This window comes from Anguilla rostrata, chromosome 10 (assembly GCF_018555375.3).
Source record: "Anguilla rostrata isolate EN2019 chromosome 10, ASM1855537v3, whole genome shotgun sequence".
NCBI classification, from domain to species: Eukaryota; Metazoa; Chordata; class Actinopteri; order Anguilliformes; family Anguillidae; genus Anguilla; species Anguilla rostrata.
Genome location: NC_057942.1, coordinates 11879696 through 11905973, shown reverse-complemented (window position 1 = coordinate 11905973; position 26278 = coordinate 11879696). Strand labels below are relative to the sequence as shown.

Sequence of the window (26278 nt, the reverse complement as noted above, 5' to 3'; positions counted from 1 at the left end):
GACCCCTTTAAGCTGATAAAACCAAACGAACTCGGCCCTCAATTTACCATCCAAGGATGTGGGGATAAATATTGCCTCTTTCAAAATTCTTGTTCATTTTGGTAATTCGATCCAGTGTGCTAGTTTGTACAAATATGTGGACTCTCAGCACTGAAAATTAAGGGTGATCAATCTCCGGTTTGTTTACAGGTCAGTGCAGTCTGCTCTCCCAGGTTAAAAATGTAGTGAGCCTGTACTGAGTATGGAACATCTCTTGGGTATTGAAGCTCCCAGCATCTCTTCTTCTTTGTGTACAGAGAGTGCAGCCCCATCCGCTAAGCCTACATCCACATGCTGGCATGCAGCAAGCTTTATTTGACATTTTAAGAATAAAAACTAAATTTCATGTTGGGCTGCTGGTTCTGACTATGACAAACATTCAGCCTGAGATGCACATAGAATGCATGAATATTTACTGTAATTACTTGTTTATCTGATTTTAGATCGCATCTGTGCACGGTGACATCCATATCTCAGCCTTTCATCTTCCTGCAAAGGTGAATGGAATACAAATGTTTCCCTGAGAAACATCACCAACAATCGAGCAACAAAATCTGATTATGTTCCAGGGCCTGAGCTTTTAGCATAACATAATAAATAACTTTTGTTTTTATTCTGTTCAGAAATGGCCAACTGCAAATGGCAAGATCAATATAACAATACAGTATGTGCATCCAGTAGATGCTGTTCACTATGACCTCCACTAGGTGGCAGTTATTACCCATGGAATATCTATTCTAGAGCCAGTAATCTAGTCTCATCTACCAACAAATCATACAACAAATTATGGACACCTCAAAATAACAGGTAATTGTACAAAAAAAAAAACCTTAAAATTGATAGGAGAGATATGTAAGTGCAGTTCTTTGCAGAAAAAATCTGCTTCTGTTAAATCAATAGACATAAGGAATAGACTGTGACTTTGATACACTGCACAAAACACCTATGATGCAAAATATTTCAGTATTCAAGTATTTAACTTCCCCAGTAGGCTACTGTAGAGATGGGACAACAGGTTGTGGCAGGTCAAGATATGATTAGTCACCCACACAAAGCACTGCCCTAAATGTGCCTATTGACTCCAGCATGTCCCGGCGCAGTGGGGCCTGGGTCGGTGCTTATTTCCCATCATCCTCTCCTGGGCCTTATTATCTGTCCTTCAGCGTGCGTTCCCTGCTGCTCTCAGCTGTTCCTCTCCTGTTACTCATTTCAAGGAGAGGCTTATGTATTCTGTCTGTCTACTGTGACGAATGAGCTGCCGTTAGACACATCCTCGCTCTCTTGAGCTCACAGTGACTTGTGTTTTGGCAAGCAGATACAGCACACAGCAAAATGATCAGTGTTACATCAACTCTAACAGTTTATAAGAGTCCAATAGGGGATGTATGTACTCTGTTAGTTAGAAGTACTCATATATCAGGTATTTTACAATGTACGTTTTGGTGCATATGAAACCTGGAGTGGTATCCCAGCAGGAGATCTTGTCATAGTTCCTGCTTGCCACCAGAGGGCAGAAATGGACTGAGGCCATGTTTGTCCTGTCCTCATTATTGAATCATTGTTGTAATCATTATTTGCATCTGTGTCTCGTCTAGTGTATTTAAGTTGCTCCAGATGCCTTGCTCATTGTTCAGTCGGGGAGTTTTCTGTCTTTATTTTTGTCAATTAAATCTCCACTTCACTGCTTTCCCTGCCTCCTGCATTGCTTTTCTGCATTTAGATCCACTCTTCAGTCCATTTTATGGATCGGAGAGATTATGTGTTTTTAAGAAAATGTCAGCAATACCAATTTTATCAAATCAGGGGTGTGCAATCCTATCTGAAAAGGGCCACTGTGGGTTCAGGTTTTTGTTTTAGCCCAGCACTATGATACCTGATTCAACTAATTAACTAATCATGATCTTCAATCATGACCATTATATAGAATCAGGTGTGTTAGAGCTGGGCTATAACAAAAGCCTGCAGCCACATCAGCCCTTTTCGGATAAGATTGGACGCCCCTGTATTAAATTGAAAATGCAGAAAAGTACATACTCATGCACATAAAAGCATATAACATTTTAATGGCTGGTAAAATGGATTACTTGGGTGTAAAATCTAAACAAATGGCTGGTGCCTTGACTACCCCCAATTTGGGGTCCCTAGTTGAATTTGAAGGCCTCTTTCGTTGCAGAAGTATTTTCTTTCAGTCTGGGGGACTGCAAACAAGCACCTGCTCTCCCCACAAGTGTGTGCTGACCAATCACCAATCTTTTCACTCGTTAGTCCAGCAGCTGAGTTATTGCGTGCAGTTATTGTGTCAAAGGAGTATACTTCATGCATGGCTGACACAGCAGGTGCTCACTCGACCTCAAGAGTTACTCTTGCGTGATGAAATGAGAGAAATATCAACTGACTGAAACCCTCCCTCCCTATGCGCTGCCAAGGCCAATGCTGAGGTTAGTCTCAGTGCTCTGTAACTTTTATCATTTAAATTTGCTTTGCATTCATGAAAAAGAAAATGTTTGAAAGAGGCAGCCGGTTATTAATTTAGCTGTAGAAATGATTCAACAGACAAAATTGCAACACAAATTGTTTGGTCATAGATTGATTGTGAATAATCTAAAATGACCAAAAACATAGAACAAATGGACCAAAACAATAAAGGAATCATTTTTAAATATATATGGGAGACCCTTTTTAATATGCATGAAAGTAATACAAGCTATTTACACATTTCAGCAGACAGTTGCTATTTATCAAAGAAAAAAGAAACCACAAATATTTAAACAGATTTTATACTGTAATTTTACACCCAAGATTCTCATCTGCTTAATATTTTTTACTTGGCCCACATAAAAGTAGTATAAATGCCAGAAATGTATATGTCGTGAATTAAAACTATAAATCCAAACATATGTGTATCTAACTCAATCTAAACAACAATTTGCACTTCTTCTTGCTTTTCACTTTGTCAAATAAAGTTTGTCTGCAACAGCTCATATTTGATTAAAAAAGAAACCAGAAATTCTTGTCCTTCTCCTTTGCAATTCAGCAAATGATAAAGGCTCTTATTGGCATTGACACTAATTTGCCATCTAGATGCCACACGCTCAGAATGGAACAAGCAAGAACAGAACACACCATTGTCTTTTGGCTGCTCTAAGAATTCTGTTAAAAAAGCAACAGTTCTCCTGATATCATTGTGGTTGAAAACAAAGTGGATTATTCTGTGGTTAAAATCGGTACATGTTAATACTCAGATGATTAAGCAGATTAATATGAATCAATCACACAGTTGATCTTTATTATTCTAATGTTTTGCCATTTGTAAAGGCAGAAGACTTGTTCTTGGTTTTAAGGTTTAACAACAAAATAGAACTTGCCAATGCTGTTACATGCCTGAGCTTGGTGAAAACAATCAGCCATTTATTTTATGCATAGTAGACACACACATGCAACACAAATCAGCAGACAGACCAACACCACACAGGCAGCTCACTCTCTGGTTCTTACTTAATTTATGCTCGGCAAAGGAGTAACTGACACCACATCAGACAAAATGTTTAGTAAGCAAATCACAAGAAACATCCTGGATACACCCAATGCTTATATCATTCTGCTTGTTCTGACTTGGTAAAACATAAATGGAATTCAGAGTCCCTGCAAAAGATCCTTTCAGTTGTTCGTGCCTAAAATGTCAGCAAACAGATCTGTGTCTTTTTTTCGTACGGATTTGTAAAAATTGTAAATATTATATTTAATGCAGTAAAAGCATAATGAAAAAATGCATGCTAACTGGTGTTCTTTGCAGTGAATATCAGTATTCAGTTTCTTGTTAGTGGGCACACTACTGGTAAATGAGCAAGCCAATTTCTCACTAATGCCAGCCAACTGCAAGCCCTGCTGGACTTATACTTTGCTAGATTTAGATTATGACATGAAGCTGTCAGTTTAGTGAGAAACATATTAGACATCTGCTCCCAGTTCTAAAAGAAAAAATGTAATAAATTGTTTGCAACAATTTTACAAATTCTAAGGGATTTTAAAAAATAAAATAAAAACATTTAATCATATTTCTGTGGTTTTCCAGGATGCAAATATCACCAGCTCCTGCTCCAGAGACTGAAAGAACTCTCAACCATTAACTTACGACAGTGATTTAGTTGTTATCCCACTATATCAATGAATCTCTTTAACTAAACAGGAGCACAAGGAATAGCAACAATTGGTACAGTGTGTTTCAGTGCTCTTTGGTTCATGGACTGTTTGTCACTGTTTGTTTGTCACATGATTATGAGGAAATTACAATCTTACAATTGCTTCACTGGCTTATCACCATTCAGTGGGTTCACTTCAGCAACTACAGTGAACAAAAAATGGAAATGACAATATAAAGTCAATAGGGTTTGTATAAAAAGCTACAGGACAGCAGATCTCCTGGAACAGTGTTGGTTATTTGTATGTACTATATGTGCGTACAAATATGCACATATAGTACTGTTAAAACGCATGCTTATAAATAATATCTCTTGCCTCGTTAAAAAAGACAAATCTTTTGGCCACCTCCCAAACGAACATGCGAATACTTACCACTGCGGGCGTTGTGCCTGAGGTGAACTGCCTATATCTCTGAACCGCGTTGACTTGTGGGTAACATAGAGTGCAGTTTCCTGAGAAAGCAGGGAACTGTGCTCGATGTTAATAAGTTGTCGACATTTTATTTTTTTTCTTTTGTTACACTTCTCTTTGAAGCAGTGAGTCAGTTAAGGCTGTCGATCTCATGATTCCAGACCACTTGTCATTCTTTAGCGACGCTTCCAAACGGAACTTATTCTCGCAAAACAAATCGGACGGTTTGCAGTCAACAAAGTTACCAACTAGTTCCACTGTACTTCAGCGTAATGAGTCTTAACGAGCATTCGCTGCAGGCCCTGTCGTGGAGAAAGCTGTACTTGAGCAGAGCTAAGTTGAAGGCTTCTAGTCGGACATCGGCTCTTCTCTCGGGCTTCGCCATGGTGAGTATCCTTTGGGGGCGACGGTATGATTGTTGAACTGGAAAAGCTGGATAGTGGTTCGCTTGCTCGTTTAGGAAAACTCTTTGGATTTGGTTTTTCTGTCGCAATTTTAAGTCTACTGACTGACTTGCGAGTACATTTGCGGTGTGCTATTTGAACACGTGTAAGAAGTACGATCAGTTTTAAAGATAGCTGACACATTGAAGACTGCTTTAATTATGGGTTGACAAGGATTTCGCACCAGCTGTTACTCGGGGTAATGGAAATCCACTTGTATTGCTCTGCACTATAACAAAGCGGTTGGTATCATTGACAAAGATTGACTTACGTGTCTTGGCAACTGTAACAAAAATCCAAAACTTTTCACTTTGCATCAAGTCCAGTGCTGTAAAAGCGCTGAGCGTATCAGCTGTTCAAGGAACGCAAGACAGCTCTCTTCAGACGGCCACTGGTTGCATACGAGGTCAGAACTCTGCAACGTTGTTGCTATCTATCTTAAAAGCTATGTAAAATTTGGCACACAAATCAACAGCATAATGTAGAAGTATTGTCATTGCAGTAAATATATTCTGGGCTAGAGCTGCCCGCGCTGGTTCTTGCATATATTGGCACTGATCTCGTGGTGTTAAGATATTTCATTTGCACGAAAGATCTTAACACCACAAGATCACCGGATTCCATACTTTTTCAAGAATGTAAATGTTTTTTAAAGAGCGTTCTTTTTCATTCAGTGTCAGCTCCAGGCGAAATTAAACTCAGAATCTGTATATGTGCTAATAGTGATTTTGAATAAGCATTTGCAATACAAACAAGGAGTTACTTTGTAGTGTATCTGAATCTGATTATATTTTACACCCCTGCCTTGGTCAGTAATGCTGCTTTTGGGTTGATAAAGAATTTCGTTGTGACCTGTGTGGATTCATTTTATGTTCACATGGTAGACTAATTTTTGAAACACGACTAGCCGTTCTATATACATTATCCATAGTTAGCCTACATTGTCCAATTCCAAGGCATATGCAATAACTGTATAATCGAGACCCGGAAGAAAAAAGTTTATAATTGTTTTTTGACATAATAGAAGGGTCTTGGAAAACAAAAACATATGGCACTGGAATTATTTTCAAAAATATTTATTTTATTTTGATCAAATGTTCCTTGGAGTGTAGGTTTCAGCATCATAGCATGTGGTTCTTGATATAAAGACTTGTCCCCTTCAGGTTTAAAAAAAAAAAAAGGATTTCCAGGTCTTAGGAGGATATAGCTGTCCTGGATTTTTTCTAGTCGTGAGCTCATTAGGGTATACACTATGTAACCAAAAGTAGCTGGACAACCCATGGTCTAGGGCTGTTTTTCATGGTTTTGACTAGGCCCTGTGTGTAGGCAAACCGTAATGCTACAGCACACAAATACATTCTATATGATCATGTGCTTCCCCAACAGTTTGGGGAAGGCCCTTTCCTGTCTCAGTATGGCAATGCCCCCAGGTACACAGCGAGGGCCATATAGAAATGGTGTTGTCAAGAATGGAGTGGAAGAACTTGACTGGCCTGCACAGAGCCCTGACTTCAACCCCATCCAATATCTTTGGCATCAACTGGAAAGTCAGCTGCAAGCCAGGCCTAATTTCCCAATCAGTGCTCGACCTCGCTCTTCTGGCTCTTCTGGCTGAATGGAAGCAAATCCCTGCAGCAATGCTCCAATGTCTAGTATAAAGCCTTCCCAGAAGAGTGGGGGTTGTCATAGCAGAAAAGGGTGGACCAACTCCATATTAATGCCCATAATTTTGGATGAGATGTTGGATATCAGGTGCCCACATACTTTTGGCCTGGTAGCGTATGTGCATTATAACTGCACCACTGTATAACCCTGGTTATGCATGGACACGCTACAGCTCACAGTTGAGCTCTATTTGTGGAGTGTCCCCAAGAGTCAGTTTTTTTCCTGTGCTCACTTGAAGTGTTTGTTCTTAACTTCAGCCAGTTCCTTTTTTGCAGTGTCGTTCATTTAATGTATCATTCATAATTTGTTTTTTCAGTTGTCTGCTGGTTTTTTGATGTTACGGTTGTTGATGTCTTTGAATGACCCTTACAGCACACATCTGTGATATAGAGATGGTATAGTGTGGACATTTGGTTAGGACCGTCAACAATAAATTAAGGCTTACCATACACTCCTTTGCCTGTTGCATTCTCCTTGTTTTCTTAATGTTTTTCAGCTTAATGTAAATGTTACTGGCGAAAAGGGTGTGCATGGTGTAATTAAGTGAAGAACAGCACAGGAGTAAATTCACAGATGAAAGTAAACACTTGCACAGAGTTGGGACTGGAACCCTGCTTCTGCAGCATTAAGTGCCAATTAAGTCTGTTTTTTTTTTTCAAAATCTAGTTGAGCTGTAGAGAAGTGATGAAACCCCTGCTTTTCATACAAAGTGCAGTAATATATAATAAAATGAATGAATTGAGGAAAGCATTGGGCCTAATGCCATTGTTTCTGATATCCTGATTGCAAACTGGGGGGAAAGATAAACTTTGTTTTTATCATTTGGATGATAAAGGTGGTCAATGTCACAGATTTCTGTGGTCATTCATCTGTAATGAATGTGTGTCTCCAAACGCACCTCGTATAAAAAAAATCCATTATTGACTGAGTTGACATTTGGTGGCGGCCGTGCTGATATTGTAGGGGATGTTTTTGTCAAATCAACTGCATGTACACTGTTTCCACTGACTGGTGGAAATTTCAGAAGACATTATATACAATGAGTCATTATTATTGTGTGCTTTTCGCAACCTACCTAACCACTTCCTCTGACCCACTTGTCTTCCCACTGCGGTCCATTGAAAAGCCTCTATTGCCCTGAAGATGCTTTCCTGCCTTGTTCCAGGTGGCGATGGTGGAGGTGCAGCTGGAGCCTGAACACGAGTATCCTGCGGGGCTCCTGATTGCCTTCAGCGCCTGCACCACCATCCTAGTGGCCGTGCACCTCTTCGCCCTGATGATCAGCACCTGCATCCTGCCCAACATCGAGGCCGTCAGCAACGTGCACAACCTCAACTCGGTGAAGGAGTCCCCCCACGAGCGCATGCACCGCCACATCGAGCTGGCCTGGGCCTTCTCCACCGTCATTGGCACGCTGCTCTTCCTGGCCGAGGTGGTGCTGCTCTGCTGGGTCAAGTTCCTGCCACTCAAGCGGCTGACGAGCCAGAACAATGGCACCACCAGCATCAGCGCCGGGCAGGCGGCGGCCATCGCCTCCACCTCCATCATGGTGCCCTTCGCCCTGGTCTTCATCGTGTTCGCCGTGCACTTTTACCGCTCGCTCGTCAGCCATAAAACAGACCGTCAGTTCCAGGAACTGGCGGAGCTGTCTAACATAACCAGACTCCAGAACCAGCTAGACCACAGAGCAGAGGCGGCAGCTCTGCAGTCTCCCGCCTCTCATTTCCCATGATGACTAGTCATCATGGAAAAATAATTAGTTTGAGCCATTTTTTGACTACTGTAAAAAGTTTTTTTTTCTCAAAGCATGGACATAATATAAAGAAAGTTTTATTTAAATAGGTCATTTTTACAAATGTAAAGATTTCTGCTGCTGTTTGGAGAACTTTTTTTATATTTATGTATTTCTGCCTTCAAAAGCAGGCTAAACAGGATCAGCATAAAAATCACTGCCTGATGCATACATTGAGTTAAAACAATCCTAAGCTTAAGTTGGTTTTCCAAGCTGTACCCCATTTCCACCGACTCTCTGAATGTCTGCAAGCTCAAATGCAAGAGCAACAGGTTACATTAAGATTTTTAAGTTTAAATGTTAAAATATTTATAATGTCCAAAATATGAAGGGTGTTTTAGTGTTTAAAATGCAGTTGAATAGTACATACTATTTAACCATGAGCTTTTCCCTGTCATCATTGTTTTAATTCAGAATCAAGCAGAAATGCTGTCAAAAATGGTATCAGAACTATCTTGATTTAATGGGCACATTTAAATCCCAAAATTACAATTATTGTTCATTATTTGGAATTGGTGGCTATAACTATAATTTGAAAGCTTCTGATTAGAAGGTGGATAAATGTACATTAATTCCTTTTATCCTATAGACTAAAAATAAGGCCAATGGGGGGAAAGTCCTAAGAAAATTTCAAAATGGAGTCCCACAAAGTTTGGGAGTTAGTATTTTACCATGTTATATTGGTACATCTGGGTATCCTAAGAAGAGAGGTTTTATCTCACTGTTCATTTTTCACTGGAAAAATGCTGTTTGTTTCTGTCTTCTGGAAGAGTGAAATACTGTACATGCTATGACAAGCTGCCCCTACATGACTTCCTGTGTCGAAGGTGTCTGTCAACTTGCCTCTGCCTTTGCGTGTATATGAGTCAATGAAAACCTTTTTTTTTTTTTTTTTTGCACACACATGATAAACATCTTTGAAAATAAACCTGAAATTTGTTATGAATTTTAATTAAAACTTATAATCTTGCTGAGCCTGCTTTGAGAGGAGTTTGCAGAGAATTACATAATCAGACCTTGGTTTCGAATTCAGTAATAGTCCGGTTTCTTTAGCTTTCTTCCCATTTATGTGAACTCGGACTCCTTGAAGGAGGAAGTGATATGTATGTGCACAGTTGTGTTGGTTTTTGTAACATTAGATTTATATATAATGTTTCCCAAACAGGTTGCTGGTCTTCAGCAATTTGATGATGACGCACATTTTATTTTCTTTACAGGCTCCAAAAATGTACTGTCATCATCATCACAGTCCATAGTTCAGAATTCAGTGCTGATGTTACAATCAGCAAAACAAGCCCTCTACAAAATGAAGATTGTTTTGACTACTGTCTTGGAACTACCAGTATTTTGCTAGTTATACAGACTGCCAGCCCAGCCCTAAGCCCCCCCCCCCTACTTAGCTAGCATTTCTGAGACCTGACAATGATGGTAATTTATTCTTGTAAACGTCAGATTGTTACATGGAGAAAAAGTGCAGCGCATTTGTTCTTGTAAAATTCAGATTGTTACATAGTGGAAAAAGTGAATGACAAATTTAGTTTGCTTTACTTGTGATACTTTTGAACACTTAAAATTGTAAGGGCAAAGTAAAATCAAGAAAATAGTTGCATGACCCTGAAAAGTAATTTTTCCAGTTTGTATAAAATTCTTGACAACAATTTTGTGAACATCTTTACCTAGCTAGCTAAAATGAATTATCTTTGTTATGATTATATACAGACCCCCCGTCCTCCAATTGTGTATTCTGGTTGATAGAAAAGTTCAAATTATTTTTTACATTGTTTGTTCTGTACAAATAATGCAACAAACTTGACAGACATCCCTTGGTTTTGATGGTTTTGTGGCTTTCCCTGCAGATTGCTGTGCTGTTCTATTACTATAAGGGAGTTTTCAAACTATAATACAAATAATATACAAAATGTAATACAAATCAAAGAAGTAACCATTCATAGTCTAATATCCATATAAAACCAAACTGCATGCTATAACGATCTTGAAGTAAAAGCAATGGCTCTATAGTATGTTATGGGATACATTGCTCATATCAGTATTTGACTACAGTATTGTCATTATTGGCACATCACTATCCATAATTTGTGCATCCTCCATTAATATTATACATTTACGGCACAGCAGTATTACCCCTGTATAATACATGGCTATTATACCTCAGCTGCACTGCAATATTATTTTATCAGTACATATTAAAGTGTAATTGCTACGGATATGAATGCAGCTGTAGTTAGCTGGTTAGCATTAGCAGTCTGCCTCTTTTGCAGTCAGTATAGTTGGCTGACTTCCCTGTAATATTTACCAGCCAAGCAGTAAATAGTATAGTTAACAGATTGGTTCATAACCAATATTAGTTTCATCGTGTTAGATAGCATGCTAATTGCTGACAAGCTGCTTTGCTATTGCTGTTTTTGAGTTGGCAAAGGTGGGAAATCCAGGTTCTGTATGTAAAAGTCCTTCCCAGTATTTCATTCCATTCACTTGGATTTGCTAATCAGCACAATTCTTCAGCCAGGAGGTAGAACTTAGTGAACTCTAGTGAGTTTATGGGTTGAAGAGACGCATGGTAGGAGTTTTACTTTCTGACCCTGGAGTTTCCACCTCTGCTTGCCCTGTAGGGTGATGTTATCGACGGCCGAGCTGCAGTGGGAGGTCTTGACTTTGCCACGGAGTTCCCCCTCCTCCTCCAGGCCCTGGAAAATACCCTAAAATTCTTTCCAAAGGTCTAAGTCTCCTTTGGTAGTCAGATAAGTAATATTGCCCATTGCCACAAAATAATTTCAATGCTCTATGAATAAAATGATGGTGTTTATACCTTTCACATATGGTCATGATATGTAAATTGTATAAATCATGCTCATAATACTAATTTTTCACCTTATATGCTATTGCTTGCTACATTCACCCTTGAAGTGGAGTGACCAATGTAGCAGAACCAGCATAGTATATTATGGCATCTGATCCCCTGTTAACAGAAGGATATAAGAGGCACACACAGGAAGTTCCTGGTATGGTCCGCCAAGAAAGCAGTCTCAATCTTCTTTATTTATTGATTATTTATTTAGCTATTGTCCTAGTCTCCCAAAGATGCATTGTCTTTCAGACAATTCTGTGCTTCCATCAGAACAGAATGAACATCCTCCAGGTAAACCTTGGAAAGAAGAAAATAATTCATTAATTTGGTGTAGTGTAGTGTACATTACCTGTATTTTACAAGGTAATCTTAAGCATTTTGCTAAATGAATATGAAAATTAGAAAAATTGTGCCAGCTAAGAGCTGCTGTCACAGGTGTACAATTAAGAGGACGAAGTGTCCTTCCTCTTAATCGTACAGTTATTCAGCCCTTTCTCAGTACATTTCTTTCTGATTGTCATATTTTTCAAGTTGCATAATAATCTAACTTCCTGAACTGTGATGACTTGCACTCAACATTTCCTGCTTTGAGCAGACAGACATGGATTGCTACACTTCTTTATATCAATTTGAAATGCTGTCAGAGCACTGGAACTTCACTGGCTGTAGATATGGGCTATCAAGTGTGCTGAAAAAACCCACTTCCTTGGGTTTTCTATCAGAGTAGCATGTTGGGGCAGAAGGCAGTTATAACGCTGTATGTACCTTTGGAATGGGGTAGGTTGTTGGCTTTGAGGCTTCCTTTCTCCCAGAGTCTAGCAGTATTCCACACTTGGCAATGTCCTGTGCCCACACCCCTTCGTAAAGCTGACCTTTGTCTGGGAAAAAGAACTTCCCTGGGCCATGCTTCTTCCCATCCTTCCAGGTGCCTTCATACCTGTGACCTCCAGCTTGAGCAGAAGTGAGCAGAACTCTACCACAAGGAAATCTAATACATACTCAACATTCTTAAATTCAAAAATCAAACAGTCATCAGTGTGTTACTGGCATCCAAATTAGAGCAAGGAAATTGTTTTTCACTAGTCTGGCCACTAGGTTTATTGTGCAATACATCGACAACATGTTTTTGTGCTGTCATTAATAATCCTTGTACTTAAGGCGCATCAAAACCCTGAACTGTACATTTCCATTTTAATGCCTTGTCATGAAGACACTGCTTTCAAACACTGACTCTACTTTTGCAATGACTTGTGCAGCTGAGAAACTCACAAAACAGGGCAAGTACTATGCAGAATAAGTGTTTCTTACCAAGCCATAAAATTCCCTGGCCATTGTGGTTATTTTCCAGCCACTCCCCTTCATATATGTCTCCATTCTCATAATACATCCTGCCCCAACCACTCCTCTTGCCATTGCACCACTCCCCCTCATAATAGACGGATTCACTGTAAAAGTAAGTTCCATTTCCCTGGGAAAATACATATGCATTACGAACCTGTTACTCAAACATGAGGGAAAACTGTGCTTCCACAATTGATTTTGTCTAATTTCCAGTTTTTAACATATGTATGATTTTCATTTCTTAGATAAGATGAAAGATTTCTTACAGAATTAATAATACATGGCAAGGCAGTAGCTTTGTGCGTAAGATGTATTTTACAAAATCATTTAAAAGCACTATGCTAAATTGCAGCCATGGTTCTTACGTCCTTCTTGTTGTTTTTCCATCCTCCTGAGTAAACCTTTGTGTATTCTTCAGATCCAGGTAGTTTCACACTGAATGTCCCAAAACCATTGCGTTTTCCGTATTTCCACTCGCCATCATAAATGGCTCCAGTCTTTTTGTAAACTTCGGTACCCTTTCCTTTTTAAAAATGAAAACAATATTGACATGATTCATGGTCTCCGGTTCAGTCTATCACTGAGATGAGAGGGAAGAACAACACTGAAGAAATTCAGATGGTAAAAATACCTTTGGTCTTATTTTTGAAGTGTAAAGTATCTTTTTTTTAATTAATTTGACTTATCCGCTTGTAAATACGCTTCTCTTGTTTGTCCAATATATTGCACTGACAACATGTGTCTCCAACAGCCATATGACATTTCCCACAATAATTAACGTACAAGTTAGGTGGAAAATAGTAATTGTATGGTGTATAATATAGCTGAGCGTCTCTAACGTACACCACCTGTCCTATATAACAATCAAATAATTTTATCTATCTTGCAGACTGCAGACTGAGGCAGCGGAAGGGCATCAGCTATTTTAAAGTGTTATTTAAAGTGCCCAACTCATCTTCTCATTGGTTGTCAAGAATAGCCTGGAACAGGGTCCTAAACAGGATTACAGAGCTAGCTGGATAACTGCAATGAATAAAACCCGGGGCGATCCCAAATCTGGAATTGAAGCAAAAGGAGCTGTTCCAAGTTTTACTCAGTGCAGTTATTCAAGTAACTCAGTAATCCTGCTTCGTAAAATACCCCACAGCGGTGTCTTAGCCGCAAAGGGCCAGCGTGGGTGCAGGTTTTTGTTCCCAGCACAACCACATCTGATTCAATGAATTAACTAACCATGGATCCATTCCTTAATAAGTAGAATGGGGCGTCTTAGGTCTGGAGTAAAAGAAAAACCTGCACCTACACCATCCCTTTTCGGATAAGATTCGACACCCCTGTACTAGAAGTTCACGGGTAAACCCACTGTTCTCCATTAACTATCTGAGCAAAATAGTGTCCCTTCCATTGCTGTCCAACAACGAGCTAATTATAGATTTATAATTAATCACATTTAGTCGAACATTTCCGTTACGTTACCGTGTTTCTTGTCGTTCAGCCATTCTCCAGTGTATTTATCTCCGTTGGTCAAATAAATTGTGTGCCGCATGCCATTCTTCTGCGCCATTCGGTCCAATATTTTGTTTAGGGGTTCTTTCCCAGTTAATTTGAGGAACGGCATGATAGTCAAATTGTTGGTTAAACACTACTGATTGTGGATAATACGTAGCCCTAGCCATGCAAAAAAAATTCCCGGCTACCTGACTGACTAGCGAAGTAGATAAGTTCGCTCACTAGTTGTAGACTTCTTGCTACCTGATGATCTTGAGCAGCAACCTACATCATCACAACACAGTTTGCCTGCCATCCACCAAGCATCAAGCCAGTGCAAATACCTCGAAATCCCAAATAAAAACGGCCAATATTTTTCTTGTTCGCTTAATGTATTTTTACTCCATTAGATAGTCAACATGCTTGGCCCAAAAACACGACAATCTCTTAGTAACAAGCTATTGACGTCTGTATGCTCTACGCTGAGATTTCTGTTGCTTACTTTTTTGTGGGAACACAGAAACTGGGAGCCACCGGAACTTGTTATTCTCTCAATTATTCATACACAGACCGGAACTTGAAATCGGAATGAAAAAGAAAACTGAAAGTTGTCTCTCCTGGCTACAGTGTTCTGACTTCTAAGCGTCTTTTCGGTACTATAGCAACCATTGAACTGTAGCAACAACAAAGAGCTTCTGTAAAGACTATGGCAGCAGCCTCCCAAACATATCCAGTAATGTGACGCTACTTACCGCCATAGACCACCGCGCATTGTCGTCTCGTAGTATTTTTTACCGAGGCAGCTCAAGCCGCGATCTGTGTGCAGTCCTATTTTTATATTGTCTATGGTCCAGTCTGGTTTACAGTTCATGCTGTATTTCAAAATGCGTTCAATGAATGAATGAATGGATAACACATTTAAAATGTGTTGTATGGGTTAGTCGTTTGTGGTTCCAGCGAGCTAAGTAATATGCCAGTTTGAACACAACAGAGAACGTATTTTGTCCTGAAGAAAACTGGTTTATCAGACACGATAGGCTAACCTACTGGTGCCAGTTGTTCTAGGAATAAAAGTGAATTTGGTAGGAACGCAATCAATTTTTAAAATAAATATTTCATTAATTGAATCTAGGAATCTCAGTAGAACCAACCACCAGAAAAAGGACATAGGCCTACAGTAAACAAAATTTGTGAGAATACAAAACTGAATCAGGACTGATTCAAGGTCAGTGGCGCAGATCATGTGCATCCTTCGCGCGTGCGTAGAAATAACATTTCCAATTTTATAATGACATACTAAGAAATAACAAAGTTTCGTAAGCCCCACAAACACTTGACAACAATGTTTATAGAGCTGGTTTGGTGTTTTGGATCTATTCTGAGCATACCCAGTGATTATAATATGTGTACAATACAAGCTCAAAGAAATGCAACAGTGACATCAAGCGGTAGGCTAAAACGTAAAAGATTTAACTGATTTAGCCTTAAGGTCTACCTGAGTAGTTCATATCAGGTGCTTATGATAAACGATGCAATTGAGAGTGAGATAGTCAGCCCATCAGAGCATAAATCAAAATGAAACATTCACGTTTGTAATAATTTCCTTTCTTTCGCAAACATGATAAAGATATGCCAGCAGTATAACGATAGCAAATAACATTTAATTAAATGGTGCACGGAATAAGCGATACAAGTGAAGATGAATGTTGTGTAGTGTAGAATCTATTTCTGTAAATTCCGCACATAGGTTTATACTTTTGCATCGTGCATATAATAATTATTTTAATTTTTGTTGTTAATAATCAAATATTTTTATCTGAGAGAGAGAGAGAGAGAGAGAGAGAGAGAGAGAGAGAGAGAGAGAGATCACCGCACTTGCCATTGGTTATGGCTAAATAACCATACACATATTTTATTGGTTCAGACAGTGTTACTGGGGGGTATGTACCTGCGCCAAAGTGGTTCGAGACACAACGTCATGAAGAATTTAATTGCGTCAAGGTTTATTTCACTGCGATCATTTCAGATGAAGATCTGCGCATATTATTTGATATGTACAATGCCTGGACCTGGTAATAGCAGGAAACGATCAATGACAGTTCAGTGGAAACGATAGTTGTATTGACTAATCCACATGACATATAAATTTATGAACTGCGCACTACTTGCGCCAAATTGACGCTTGTGAATTACGTTATAATGGCGCGCATGCACAGTACCAGAGAGCAGAGAGCAGGGAGGAGGGAGTTAGAGAGGGGGGTTTGTAGATTGTGCTGGATAGAGTTGCTCTACCGTGTGCAGCTGTGGTGTACTGGCTGTGGGACTGTGTGAATGACAGAGAAGGGGAGAGCTCTATGAGATATAAGAATGTCACTACAAAGGTGCAAAACAGAATGGGAAGAAATTGACCAAGAATTTCAGCAGCTGCAGGTAGGTCACATTTAGACGAAAATAATTGTATTGGCCTGCTTTTGTCAGAGAAGTTGAGGAGTTCTGTGGTTATCAGTGTTGTTTGTACTTTGTAGCCATCCTAGCTATCTACGTATCAGCTATCTAACAAACTAGCGTTTTAGATTGAGTCATTGGTGGTTAGCATGTTTGCTAGCTAGCTACCGGTGACATGCATGTCTGAGCACTGCTGCAAGATAGATTGTTGAGTTAGCTTCCTATATCCTACTTCGGGCATACATCAACCTCTGGTTAGCTCTCTATCTAACCGGCTACAATGTCTTTTGTTTCAAATTAGCCAAAGGCCTGTAGCTAGCCTGCGACGGCTGAAGTTCCAACCACTTTCACTGCTAAGGCCAGGTAGTTGGTTTGTCAACATTTTTAGTGTCTAATCTTGCTAACGTTAATTTGTTTGATAGATTTGCTTTAGCTGACTGAACTGAGAGTAGCCGAATTGCGTGGTAGCTGTATGAGGCTAGCTGAAGGTTCACTTGGGTTGACTTGGGTCAAATCAGTGTCCATGGTAGCTAACTGTTATTGGGTAAAAACTGAACGACAAAAAGGGTACAAAAGTCGAATGAACTTCATAATAATTTAACAGAGGAAACTGGTTGAGGCTAACCGATGAGATGTCTAGTTGTTCCCTTGGTTATGTTACAATATGTTGCGTTACTTACGTTGCTGATGTATGCAAAGTTTAGCTGTCTAGTGTACTGCTCTTTAGTTACAGTAATAGTATGGGTAGCTAGCTAAATCGCGGTTCACTATTCTCCTAGTTAGACGGAATACATTTCTTATTGAATCACGATTTATCGGGGGGGGGGGGGGGGGTTTCATATGGTGACTTATGTTAAAAAATAAAAATAGATAATGAGTAGTCATGGCATACATTGTTGTTAAATCAATTGACATTGGGATAATTACCGCTGTGTATTCGTAATTATATTACGAATTTAATCGTGTATTGCGGTCTTCCTAACTTTGAACGTTTGTTATAAGGTTTAGTGACACTTTAGCTTGATGTCCAGGCTTAATTATCGCGTAGTTCAAGTGGAACCTTGGCCAAGTTGCGATTTCGTGAATTTTGGAGAACAAGAAATATAAATAAACCCATTTGCTGTAAATGTAAAGTGAACAGCGGCATAATTATTGCATTGTTCTATTTCTGTTACATGCAATGTTCCTTTCTCTATAGTTTTTATTTAGTGTATTGTGCATAATTGAAACATAGAATTTGCTTCGCTTTTAATGAGATGGCTAGGTGACCCGAGGGTTAACATTTTCTTGGGTCTGAATCACAGTACTGAACATTGAGCCAAATAGTCATGATCGCGCATCTCATTTGGGGCATTGCCTCAGTAAGGTTGTTATATACTACCACCTTATTGTCTTCTGCTAAGCAGATATTTATTTTTTTATCACAATGCAACTGTTTTCCCTGTGAGGGAAGTAGCGTTGTCATGAACAGCCAGCATGCAAGTAACATGCGGACTGTAGACCTAGCACTCTGTGTCATTAGAGGAACTGTGCAGAAGCACATTCATTCAAGGATGACTACTGCACGTAGTTTGCATCCAAATGGTTGTTTCTTTCTTTCTTTCATGTCAAAGGAAATGCACAAAACCTACAGACAGAAGCTTGATGAACTTACCCAGCTTCAGATGATATGTAGCAGCTCCATCAGCAAACAGAAGAAGGGCCTACAAGACCTGAAGTTCAATCTACACAGGTGTGTATGCACAACTGCAGCCAGAGGAAACTGCCACACTGCTGGCCATGCTAGATAGCTGTCTAAACAATAATCTGATCAGCCATTTGAACATCATCTATTTTATACTACCTCTGTATTGAGCAAAACGATCTCTGTCCCCATTCCCCAGGTGTGCAAAAGCAAAGGGTTCTAAAGAAATGGACCAGATAAAGGATATTCAGACACAAATCAAAGACAAGCAAAATGCCTTCTTTGATATGGAAGCTTATTTGCCAAAGAAGAACGGGTAAGTTCATGTGGTGCACATTGCTGTTCCTTTAAGCTTGAAAAATATTAGCAATGTCATGTTTTCAGTGCTGAGTGAAAAGTGTTATCAACCACTTCCTTCATGTTTGCTTTTAAGGCCTGTGTTCTTATTTGTTGCTCTGTTTCAGGTTGTACTTAAGTTTGGTACTTGGCAATGTGAATGTAACTCTTCTCAGCACCCAGGCAAAGTAAGTTTGATTAGTAACATTAATATGTTAAACGGTGGTCTGATGCTTGTTTTGCTGCCACTGGATGATACATTGTATTACATTTTAACATTTAGTAGACACTCATTCTTTCCCTGAATTTTATGCTACACTGTCATCTGTAATGATGCTATCAAAGAGCGCGTTGTGCACACGTAGGTGTGTGCTGCTCATTGCTTTACAATTTAGATTTGTTGCAGTTCTACTTCACATTTTATTTATCACAGTTTTACTTACCTTCAGGCTACTGTGGAAAATCTTTAATTTATTTTACATAAATAAAAATTCAACTGTACATACAATCTCAGTAAAATGCTATATAATGCTATATAGCACAGGAAAGCAGTGCTTTAGAAATACTATAGAACAATAAGCAACAATTGGCAAGGCTCTTTGGTGAATAAACATTCAGCATTCAAACACTAGATTTAGAGGAGAAAACTAAAAAAAACATGGGCTTGCATTGTTCAGCTTTGCTTAATTGATGCTTTTGTTCCCCTCCACAAACAGATTTGCTTACAAAGATGAATATGAGAAGTTCAAGCTTTACATGACTATAATCCTGATGTTCGGTGCCATAACATGCTGGTTCCTGCTCAATTACCGGTGAGTTTCATCTGCCTTGGTGTGGGCGGGTTTAACATGCTTTCTTTTCACTTCACCAAATCAGTGTTTGCTGTCTGATTTTCAGTGACACACACATGAATGAGACATACAATTTGTTGTTTCAGAGTTACAGATGAACTCTTCAACTTTTTGCTGGTCTGGTACTACTGCACACTGACGATACGGGAGAGCATTCTCAGGAGCAATGGGTCCAGGTAAACAGTGGATATGGGTCATCTGCTTGTCTTGTGGTCGCGTATAGGTTTGGAATCGGCCAGAATAGAAAATGGCAATATTGCTTTGAGTGTAGCCATTTATGTAGCTTTTGTCCTAGTAAAATCCGTACTCTGTCCACCAAGGAACCCTGGATTTGTGTGTTTCAGTTTTTTGATTTAGATTTTTAGATTTATTTATTTGCACTCATCATATAAAAATTGCAAAATAGAACAAATGCAATGTTTAAAGGGATTTATAATTGCAGTCAAGCAAAGTTTCTGTTGAACTTGATACTGTTTCCTCTCTCATTTCCCTTTAGAATAAAAGGCTGGTGGGTTTTGCATCACTACGTCTCCACCTTTCTGTCAGGTGTAATGCTGACATGGTGAGTTGTGTATATCAAGCAGGTCGTTCCTTCACATTCAAGGCTTGGATATATTTCTGGAATGGTTTCAGCAGAGCCGCTTTATCCAGAGGTCACCAGCTCATGTGCTTTGTGTCGTGAGGAAACGAGTGAATGGGCTGACCCCTGGTGTTGGTCTCTCTTGTTTTGCCACTGGAAAGGCCCGAGGGGGAGATGTATCGGATGTTCCGAAATCAGTTCCTGGCCTTCTGTGTCTATCAAAGTAAGCTTCCAATAAAAACTGAAAAGTCAATGTGTTGTGTTTGCTGGTAGAGAGCTATATGCTGTAGGGGTGAGAGCCCCAGAGTCTTATTATTATTATTATTATAGGGGCGATATAGCTCAGGAGGTAAGAGCGGTTGTCTGGCAGTCGGAGGGTTGCTGGTTCAATCCCCCACCCTGGGCGTGTCGAAGTGTCCCTGAGCAAGACACCTAACCCCTAATTGCTCCCAACGAGCTGATTGGTACCTTGCATGACAGCCTTTCACCGTTGGTGTGTGAATGGGTGAATGAGAGGCATCAATTGTAAAGCGCTATATAAATGCAGTCCATTTTTTCTTTTATTATGGGGGCTGCAAGTTTGGGTCCAAGCTTGACACTGCTGTTGAATCATCTATCAAGGCTCTGAACCTCTATCAAGCCAGAAAGCATTCAGCTTTAGGAATAGCTTGTCATTATGTTTAAATGTTTTGGCCATCTTCTTTAGGAGGACTAACTTGATTTCTTGCTTTTGAAGGTTTTGTACAGTTTCTCCAGTATTACTACCAAAGTGGCTGTCTCTACAGGTTACGAGCTTTAGGAGAAAGAAATCATCTCGACTTAACTGTGGGTAAGTTATTTTAATGTGACAGGAAAGTTCAGAAAGCCAACTGGTTTGCAGGTTGGCCAATGGCCTGAAAGGGATTCTGATTGTATGTGTTGTTTATCTTGACTGGGGAACAAGCTGTCACACTGTGGTTGAGCTGCTTTTTTTGTTGTTGTTGTTGATGATGATGAATAATTCCTTTAAATCTGTTAATGGATTACAGTCAGTCACAGTGAGAGTACATGGGTTCATCTGCAATGCAGATGGGTTTCTGATGGAGTTGTTCAAGCATTCAACACCAGTGGGGGCAACAGCCAATCATTTTTGTTCACGTGCTTGACAAATTAGCATTGGAGGTTTCCGGCTAGATTTGGTTGTTTGGAAACCTCATTGGTGCCAAGGATGGAATGTTTGTCTTCTCTTAATTACTGGGGACCTTGGATATGTAGCTTTCCAGTAAAGATTAGTTAGTACTCTGAGCAAAGAAGGGTTTCTGTTAAAAAGAGTCATAAGATACTGGCATTCTGGGACCACAAATAGGCTGTCCTGTTTGTGTTGTGATGTCATTAAGCGGACTGGTCGGAGTGCTCGTTTAACATTGTTCTCTGTTGTATTTGGTGATTTATTTTTCAGAGGGATTTCAGTCTTGGATGTGGAGAGGGCTCACGTTCCTCCTCCCCTTCCTCTTCTTTGGCCACGTAAGTGCAGCCACTCGGACGTCAGAAGTGATATCGGGTAACCTTTGTGACTGTCGGTCTGTGGGCGGGGTTCCAGCAGCCAAAGTGCAGAGCAGTAACGCTGAGCAGGTGTCGGCCCGGAGGAACGGTCCAGCGCCGACCTCTGAACAGTGGTGGTGTGATCGCACCCGCCGAGTGGTTGTGCAGACAGACCCTCCCGTACCGCAGCGCAGCCATTCACCTTTAAGCCCGGGACAGTTCCACCACATTGCACGGTGAACAGGGCTAAAAGGGCATGTTTCAGTTTCGTACTTGTTGCCTAGCACAAACCAGGGACACAGTGAAAGCAGCTGGTTTGATGGGCATATCTCATTACCTGTGTCTGAGGTCTATTGTGTTCTGATTAGTGGAGGGAGGAGTGCTGGTGTTCCTAATAGCTGCAAGCCAGCCAGTCTGGAAGCAGTATCCAGGGGGTTCTTTTGCTTCTCGTTTAATTAAAACGCTCTTGGTTTTTTTTTGTGGCAGTTCTGGCAGTTGTATAATGCAGTGACGCTATTTGGGCTGTCCAGACATGAGGACTGCAAGGAGTGGCAGGTGAGCATTGAGCTCTGCTCTTTTAATATGTGATTTCACTATTCCATTTGTCCCTTGACCCTGATGCGTAAATCACCTTCTACCCTGGTTTGACAGATTTGATGGCTGGATTTGAAGTGTCCGTTAATTCTACCCATGTCTGCATTTGTATGACAGATGTACGACCTCAGCTGTGTAAATGTCCTTAATCCATCTTGTAGCATGTTAATGATTCATTTCAACGGTTAGTGACTTAAAACCTCGGTCAACATTTGCAGACGGTGACAGTTTCTGCTTATTACACAGAGAACACAAGCCATTGGTGTCCCAAGGTTATGGGGGGGGGGAGATGAATCATGGCTCGCTCATTTAAAACTTGCTGTCTAGGCGATTGGGGGTAATTGCTTCTTCTCTCGTGTGACGGGGGGCGTATTTCAGGTGTTCATGCTGGCCCTGACGTTCCTCGTACTCTTCCTGGGAAACTTCCTCACGACGCTGAAAGTCGTTCACCAGAAGGTCCAGAAAAACAAAGGGGAAATGCAGAAGGAGGAATAGGAAGTAAGGAAGAGAGGGACGGAGAAACCCCTGATTTTCAGGTGGGCCGGTGAAGAGGAGGGAGTCGAGCGTCACAGCTGTTGGGCTCTTTCTGTCCGGTGATTCCAGGAAGGAGAGAGAACCTCTCCGTGCGATCTTGGTGACTTTGCTGGACCCCTTCGCTGTTTGATCAAGGCCATTCTGAGTTTCCTTCGTTTCCGGTGGATGACCTGTGTAGTTTTGTATTTGTTTCCCCGTGCGCATCCAGTTCCAGAGGGAATCGCATAACCACGGAACCACTGCAAACCCTGGAGGCCTCAAGTCGTACTGTCGCGGGCATATGAACAGTTTTTTGTTTTGTTTTTTTAATTTTTATTTCCAACGGATTTTGGTTTGTGTGCGTGAGTGCATTGTGTATGTATGGGGGAGCCTGCTCTCTCAAACTTTATGCAATACAGAAATAGAATAAATAAATTCAGAAATGCAATGTAAGACATAAATATATATTAAAAAAAACAAATATAATGTACAGATAGGCATAGAGTAGATATGCTGTCACAATACTGCCCTTTGATCAAAGTGCATGCATCACATTGCAGGCTAGACTGCTGCTCACTTGTATCTAATTGTAAATTCTCTCTGTCCTTGACTTTATATTTGTGAAATGTCTTACAGATTCTAGAAAAAATGTTCAGAAACTTCAGACATTTAAACAAAAATGAGTTTTTTTTTATTTTTATTTTCTGTTTTTTAAAAACCTGCTTAAAAAAAGATGTCACGGTAAGAGGTATAATAGCTGTGAAAGTCTAACCTGCATTGGTTATCAGTTCACACTTGCTTTAAATGTCTGCAGTAATTTGGCTGCTAACCCTGCTGAGATCTCTGGATTAATGTGACTATCTACGTAGTTCCGCAGACGACGTGCCAAAGCCGTGACTACGTTGCCCATGGATTCTAACCCTGAACGAAATGGCAGTAAAATGAGGCACGATTGGACACAGAGGTGTTCATTAGGTAGCAGCGGCAGTGCATTACAGAGGTCCTAACATTAGAACACGGTGTTCAGCTTTGTCCGTTGCCTTGTAATTCAAGTGATTAAAAAAAAAGAAAAAGAAAAAGGAAGAAGTTCTGTTTACAAACAGCTGCTGCATTACCTGTCACTGTTGAATGTGTAGTGGTCTCCCCTTCCATTTCACCCACAAGCCATCCATGATGGGAGCAAAGCCTTGTGTTCCGTTTTCATTATTCTGCAATAATGCAGAAACTGCCGTTTGATTAACAAAAGCATTTTATCCATAATTCACTGACAAAATATACGGTTTATTTGTAACATGGCCGCCTCAACGCACAACAGGTTGTTTTCCTACCCTTTCCCCGAAAGTATGATGATACTGTATCCATTGTGTTGTGTTCAGTTTTGTGTGTTCATATAGCACGGGATCTCTTTGGTGTCAGAACCTTGGCTTACCCTGTGGAACGGCAGTGGCCCATGCATGATCATTGTCTTCCTAGCCGCAATAGAGCCGGGATGAACATTTTGTTCAGTGATGAAAGCATTTCTGTTGTGTTTTTCAGACTCAATCAGTGTACATTGCCATAAAATTATTAAAACTGATCTGCTGAAATACTTTCAAATCCTTTTTTATTTCTTACTCAACAGCTCTGAGAGGAAGGAGGCTGTATGGGGGAGGGGGGGGTGGCTGAAGAGGGTATGCAATTGCATGGTGTCGCCACTTGGTGGTGCTCATATAATGATTTCCTTGTATGAGGGTGGTGCTTAAAATCTATGGCATCTAAAGTGCAGGTGAAAAGGAAAATCATTTACTCAGCCCTTTTCCTGGCTGAGAAATCTCAGTACCCTTTTCCTTTGTGCCTGCGTGTCCTAACTGGTTGTAACCTTCCTGAGTAGACTGTGATGAATTATTCAGTCCCGTACACCGTGCACCCTCCACTCTGCATCAACTCGCAACGGTATAAATATCCCTTGTTAAATTTAGGACAGTGCTGGGTGCAGAGAGAGCCCTTGTGAGCCAACTGTGCTGTTACACCCCTGTTGCTTTATCTGACTTCACCAGCATATCATTTCCTTGATTCTAGGAATAGGAACAGGCCACTGTTCTGTATGAAATGGCTCCTACTATATAGACCGCGCTGCAAACTGGACCTTTCAGTTAGCGTGGCAAAGAAGGGTGTATGTGTGTATGCGTGTATACGGTGAGCTTCTTAATGTTGGGGACAAAGACAATATTTCTTTGTTGATTTGGCTCTACTCCACAATTTTAGATTTGTAATCAGAAACTTCACGTGGTTAAAGTGCAGATTCTCAGCTTTTATTAAATGGTAGTTTTATACATTTTAGCCTCACCGTGTAGAAATTACAGCAGTTTTGATACATATCCCCCCATTTCAGGGCACCATAATTTTTGCGACATAGTAATGTTATGTGAATGAAAGTGGTCATGTTTAGTACTTTGTTGCATATCCTGGTCCTGCAATGACTGCTTGAAATCTGTGGCCCATAAACATCACCAGGTCCTGAGTATCCTCTCCTGTGATGCTCTGCTAGGCCTGTACTGAAACCAGATCCTGGTTGTTTTGGGGACAAGTTGCAATCATTATCTTGCTGTAGGATGATGCGCACTCCAATGTGTTTGGAGGCATTTGGTTGAACTTGAGCAGATAAGATGCTTCTTACACTTCAGAATTAATCCTGCTGCTGTTATCAGCAGCTACATCATTAATGAAGAAAAGTGAGCCAGTGCCTGTGGCAGCCTGACATTCACAAACCATGACTACCCCACCACCATGTTTCACAGATAAGGCTGCTTTCGATCTCTGGCTGTTCCTTTTGACCTCCACAATCATCAATGAGTCAATTTGTCCACAAGACCTTTTTCCAGAACTCTGCAGGCTCTTTTTAGGTACTTTCAGTATTGTAACCTGGCCATCCTGTTTTAGCGGCTAACTAGTGGTTTGCAACATCCCAACAATTTTCACTAAATATGTAGGTATGTGTGTGTGTGTGTGTGTGTGTGTGTAATATGTATATATACATACAAACGAGTGACAACTCAAAAAGAAAAACTAACATAAAGTGTCTTAGTATTGTGTTAGGCCACCACTAGCCACCCAAACAGCTTCAATGCGCCTTGGCCTAGATTCTACACGTGTCTGGAACTCTACTAGAGGGATGGAACACCATTCTTCCAAAAGATATTCCCTCACTTGGTGTTTTGATGATGGTGATGGGGAGCGCTGTCTAACACGTCAGTCCAAGATCTCCCATAGGTGTTCAATTGAGATCTGGTGACTGCAAAGACCATAGCATATGATTCACATCATTTTCATGCACATCAAACCATTCAGTGACCCCTCGTACCCTGTGGATGAGGGCATTGTCATCCCGGAAGAGACCACTCCCATCAGGATTGAAATGTTTCATCGTAGGATAAAGGTAATCACTCAAAATAATTTTGTATTGATTTCCAGGGACCCTTCCCGCTAAGGGGACAAGTGGATCCAAAACACCCCAGGAGAAAGCCCCCCACAGC

General features: G+C 40.4%; 3 protein-coding genes across 5 annotated transcripts; 2 read left to right on the top strand and 1 right to left on the bottom strand.

The window, feature by feature from the left end:
• The first annotated feature begins 4654 nt into the window (after positions 1 to 4654).
• LOC135264970 (calcium release-activated calcium channel protein 1-like) lies at positions 4655 to 9524 on the top strand. Its single transcript, XM_064354097.1, has 2 exons — positions 4655 to 5036; positions 7924 to 9524. The coding sequence occupies exons 1-2, from the start codon at positions 4923 to 4925 to the stop codon at positions 8488 to 8490; spliced, it is 681 nt and encodes a 226-aa protein (XP_064210167.1). The 5' UTR covers positions 4655 to 4922; the 3' UTR covers positions 8491 to 9524.
• A 2076-nt stretch (positions 9525 to 11600) lies between these two features.
• On the bottom strand, positions 11601 to 14918 carry morn3 (MORN repeat containing 3). 2 transcript variants are annotated; one of them, XM_064354094.1, is made up of 5 exons: positions 14231 to 14918; positions 13123 to 13280; positions 12725 to 12884; positions 12182 to 12387; positions 11601 to 11713 (listed from the first exon to the last, which is right to left on the bottom strand). In XM_064354094.1, exons 1-5 carry the CDS (start codon positions 14370 to 14372, stop codon positions 11636 to 11638), a joined length of 744 nt encoding a protein of 247 aa, XP_064210164.1. In that variant the 5' UTR covers positions 14373 to 14918; the 3' UTR covers positions 11601 to 11635. The 2 variants fall into 2 exon arrangements, with proteins under 2 accessions (XP_064210164.1, XP_064210165.1); XM_064354095.1 differs by having other exon boundaries at positions 12182 to 12366; positions 14231 to 14902.
• Positions 14919 to 16460: 1542 nt separating this feature from the next.
• tmem120b (transmembrane protein 120B) lies at positions 16461 to 24352 on the top strand. 2 transcript variants are annotated; one of them, XM_064354092.1, is made up of 12 exons: positions 16461 to 16672; positions 18301 to 18419; positions 18571 to 18687; positions 18836 to 18895; positions 19424 to 19519; positions 19645 to 19734; positions 20055 to 20120; positions 20300 to 20361; positions 20875 to 20967; positions 21577 to 21641; positions 22146 to 22214; positions 22632 to 24352. In XM_064354092.1, exons 1-12 carry the CDS (start codon positions 16610 to 16612, stop codon positions 22746 to 22748), a joined length of 1017 nt encoding a protein of 338 aa, XP_064210162.1. In that variant the 5' UTR covers positions 16461 to 16609; the 3' UTR covers positions 22749 to 24352. The 2 variants fall into 2 exon arrangements, with proteins under 2 accessions (XP_064210162.1, XP_064210163.1); XM_064354093.1 differs by lacking the exon at positions 16461 to 16672 and adding an exon at positions 16843 to 17050.
• Positions 24353 to 26278: the final 1926 nt, after the last annotated feature.

Excerpts from the sequence above, each read along its gene's own strand:
- morn3 (XM_064354094.1), bottom strand. The coding sequence starts at position 14,372 with ATGCCGTTCCTCAAATTAACTGGGAAAGAACCCCTAAACAAAATATTG. Across the intron at positions 12,885-13,122 it reads GGAAAAACAACAAGAAGGAC|GGAAATGGAACTTACTTTTA; the intron begins GTAAGAACCATG and ends GTATTTTCCCAG. Across the intron at positions 12,388-12,724 it reads CCAGGGAATTTTATGGCTTG|TTCTGCTCACTTCTGCTCAA; the intron begins GTAAGAAACACT and ends CTTGTGGTAGAG.
- LOC135264970 (XM_064354097.1), top strand. The coding sequence starts at position 4,923 with ATGAGTCTTAACGAGCATTCGCTGCAGGCCCTGTCGTGGAGAAAGCTG. Across the intron at positions 5,037-7,923 it reads TTCTCTCGGGCTTCGCCATG|GTGGCGATGGTGGAGGTGCA; the intron begins GTGAGTATCCTT and ends GCCTTGTTCCAG.
- tmem120b (XM_064354092.1), top strand. The coding sequence starts at position 16,610 with ATGTCACTACAAAGGTGCAAAACAGAATGGGAAGAAATTGACCAAGAA. Across the intron at positions 18,896-19,423 it reads CTTCTCAGCACCCAGGCAAA|ATTTGCTTACAAAGATGAAT; the intron begins GTAAGTTTGATT and ends CTCCACAAACAG. Across the intron at positions 20,121-20,299 it reads TCAGGTGTAATGCTGACATG|GCCCGAGGGGGAGATGTATC; the intron begins GTGAGTTGTGTA and ends GCCACTGGAAAG.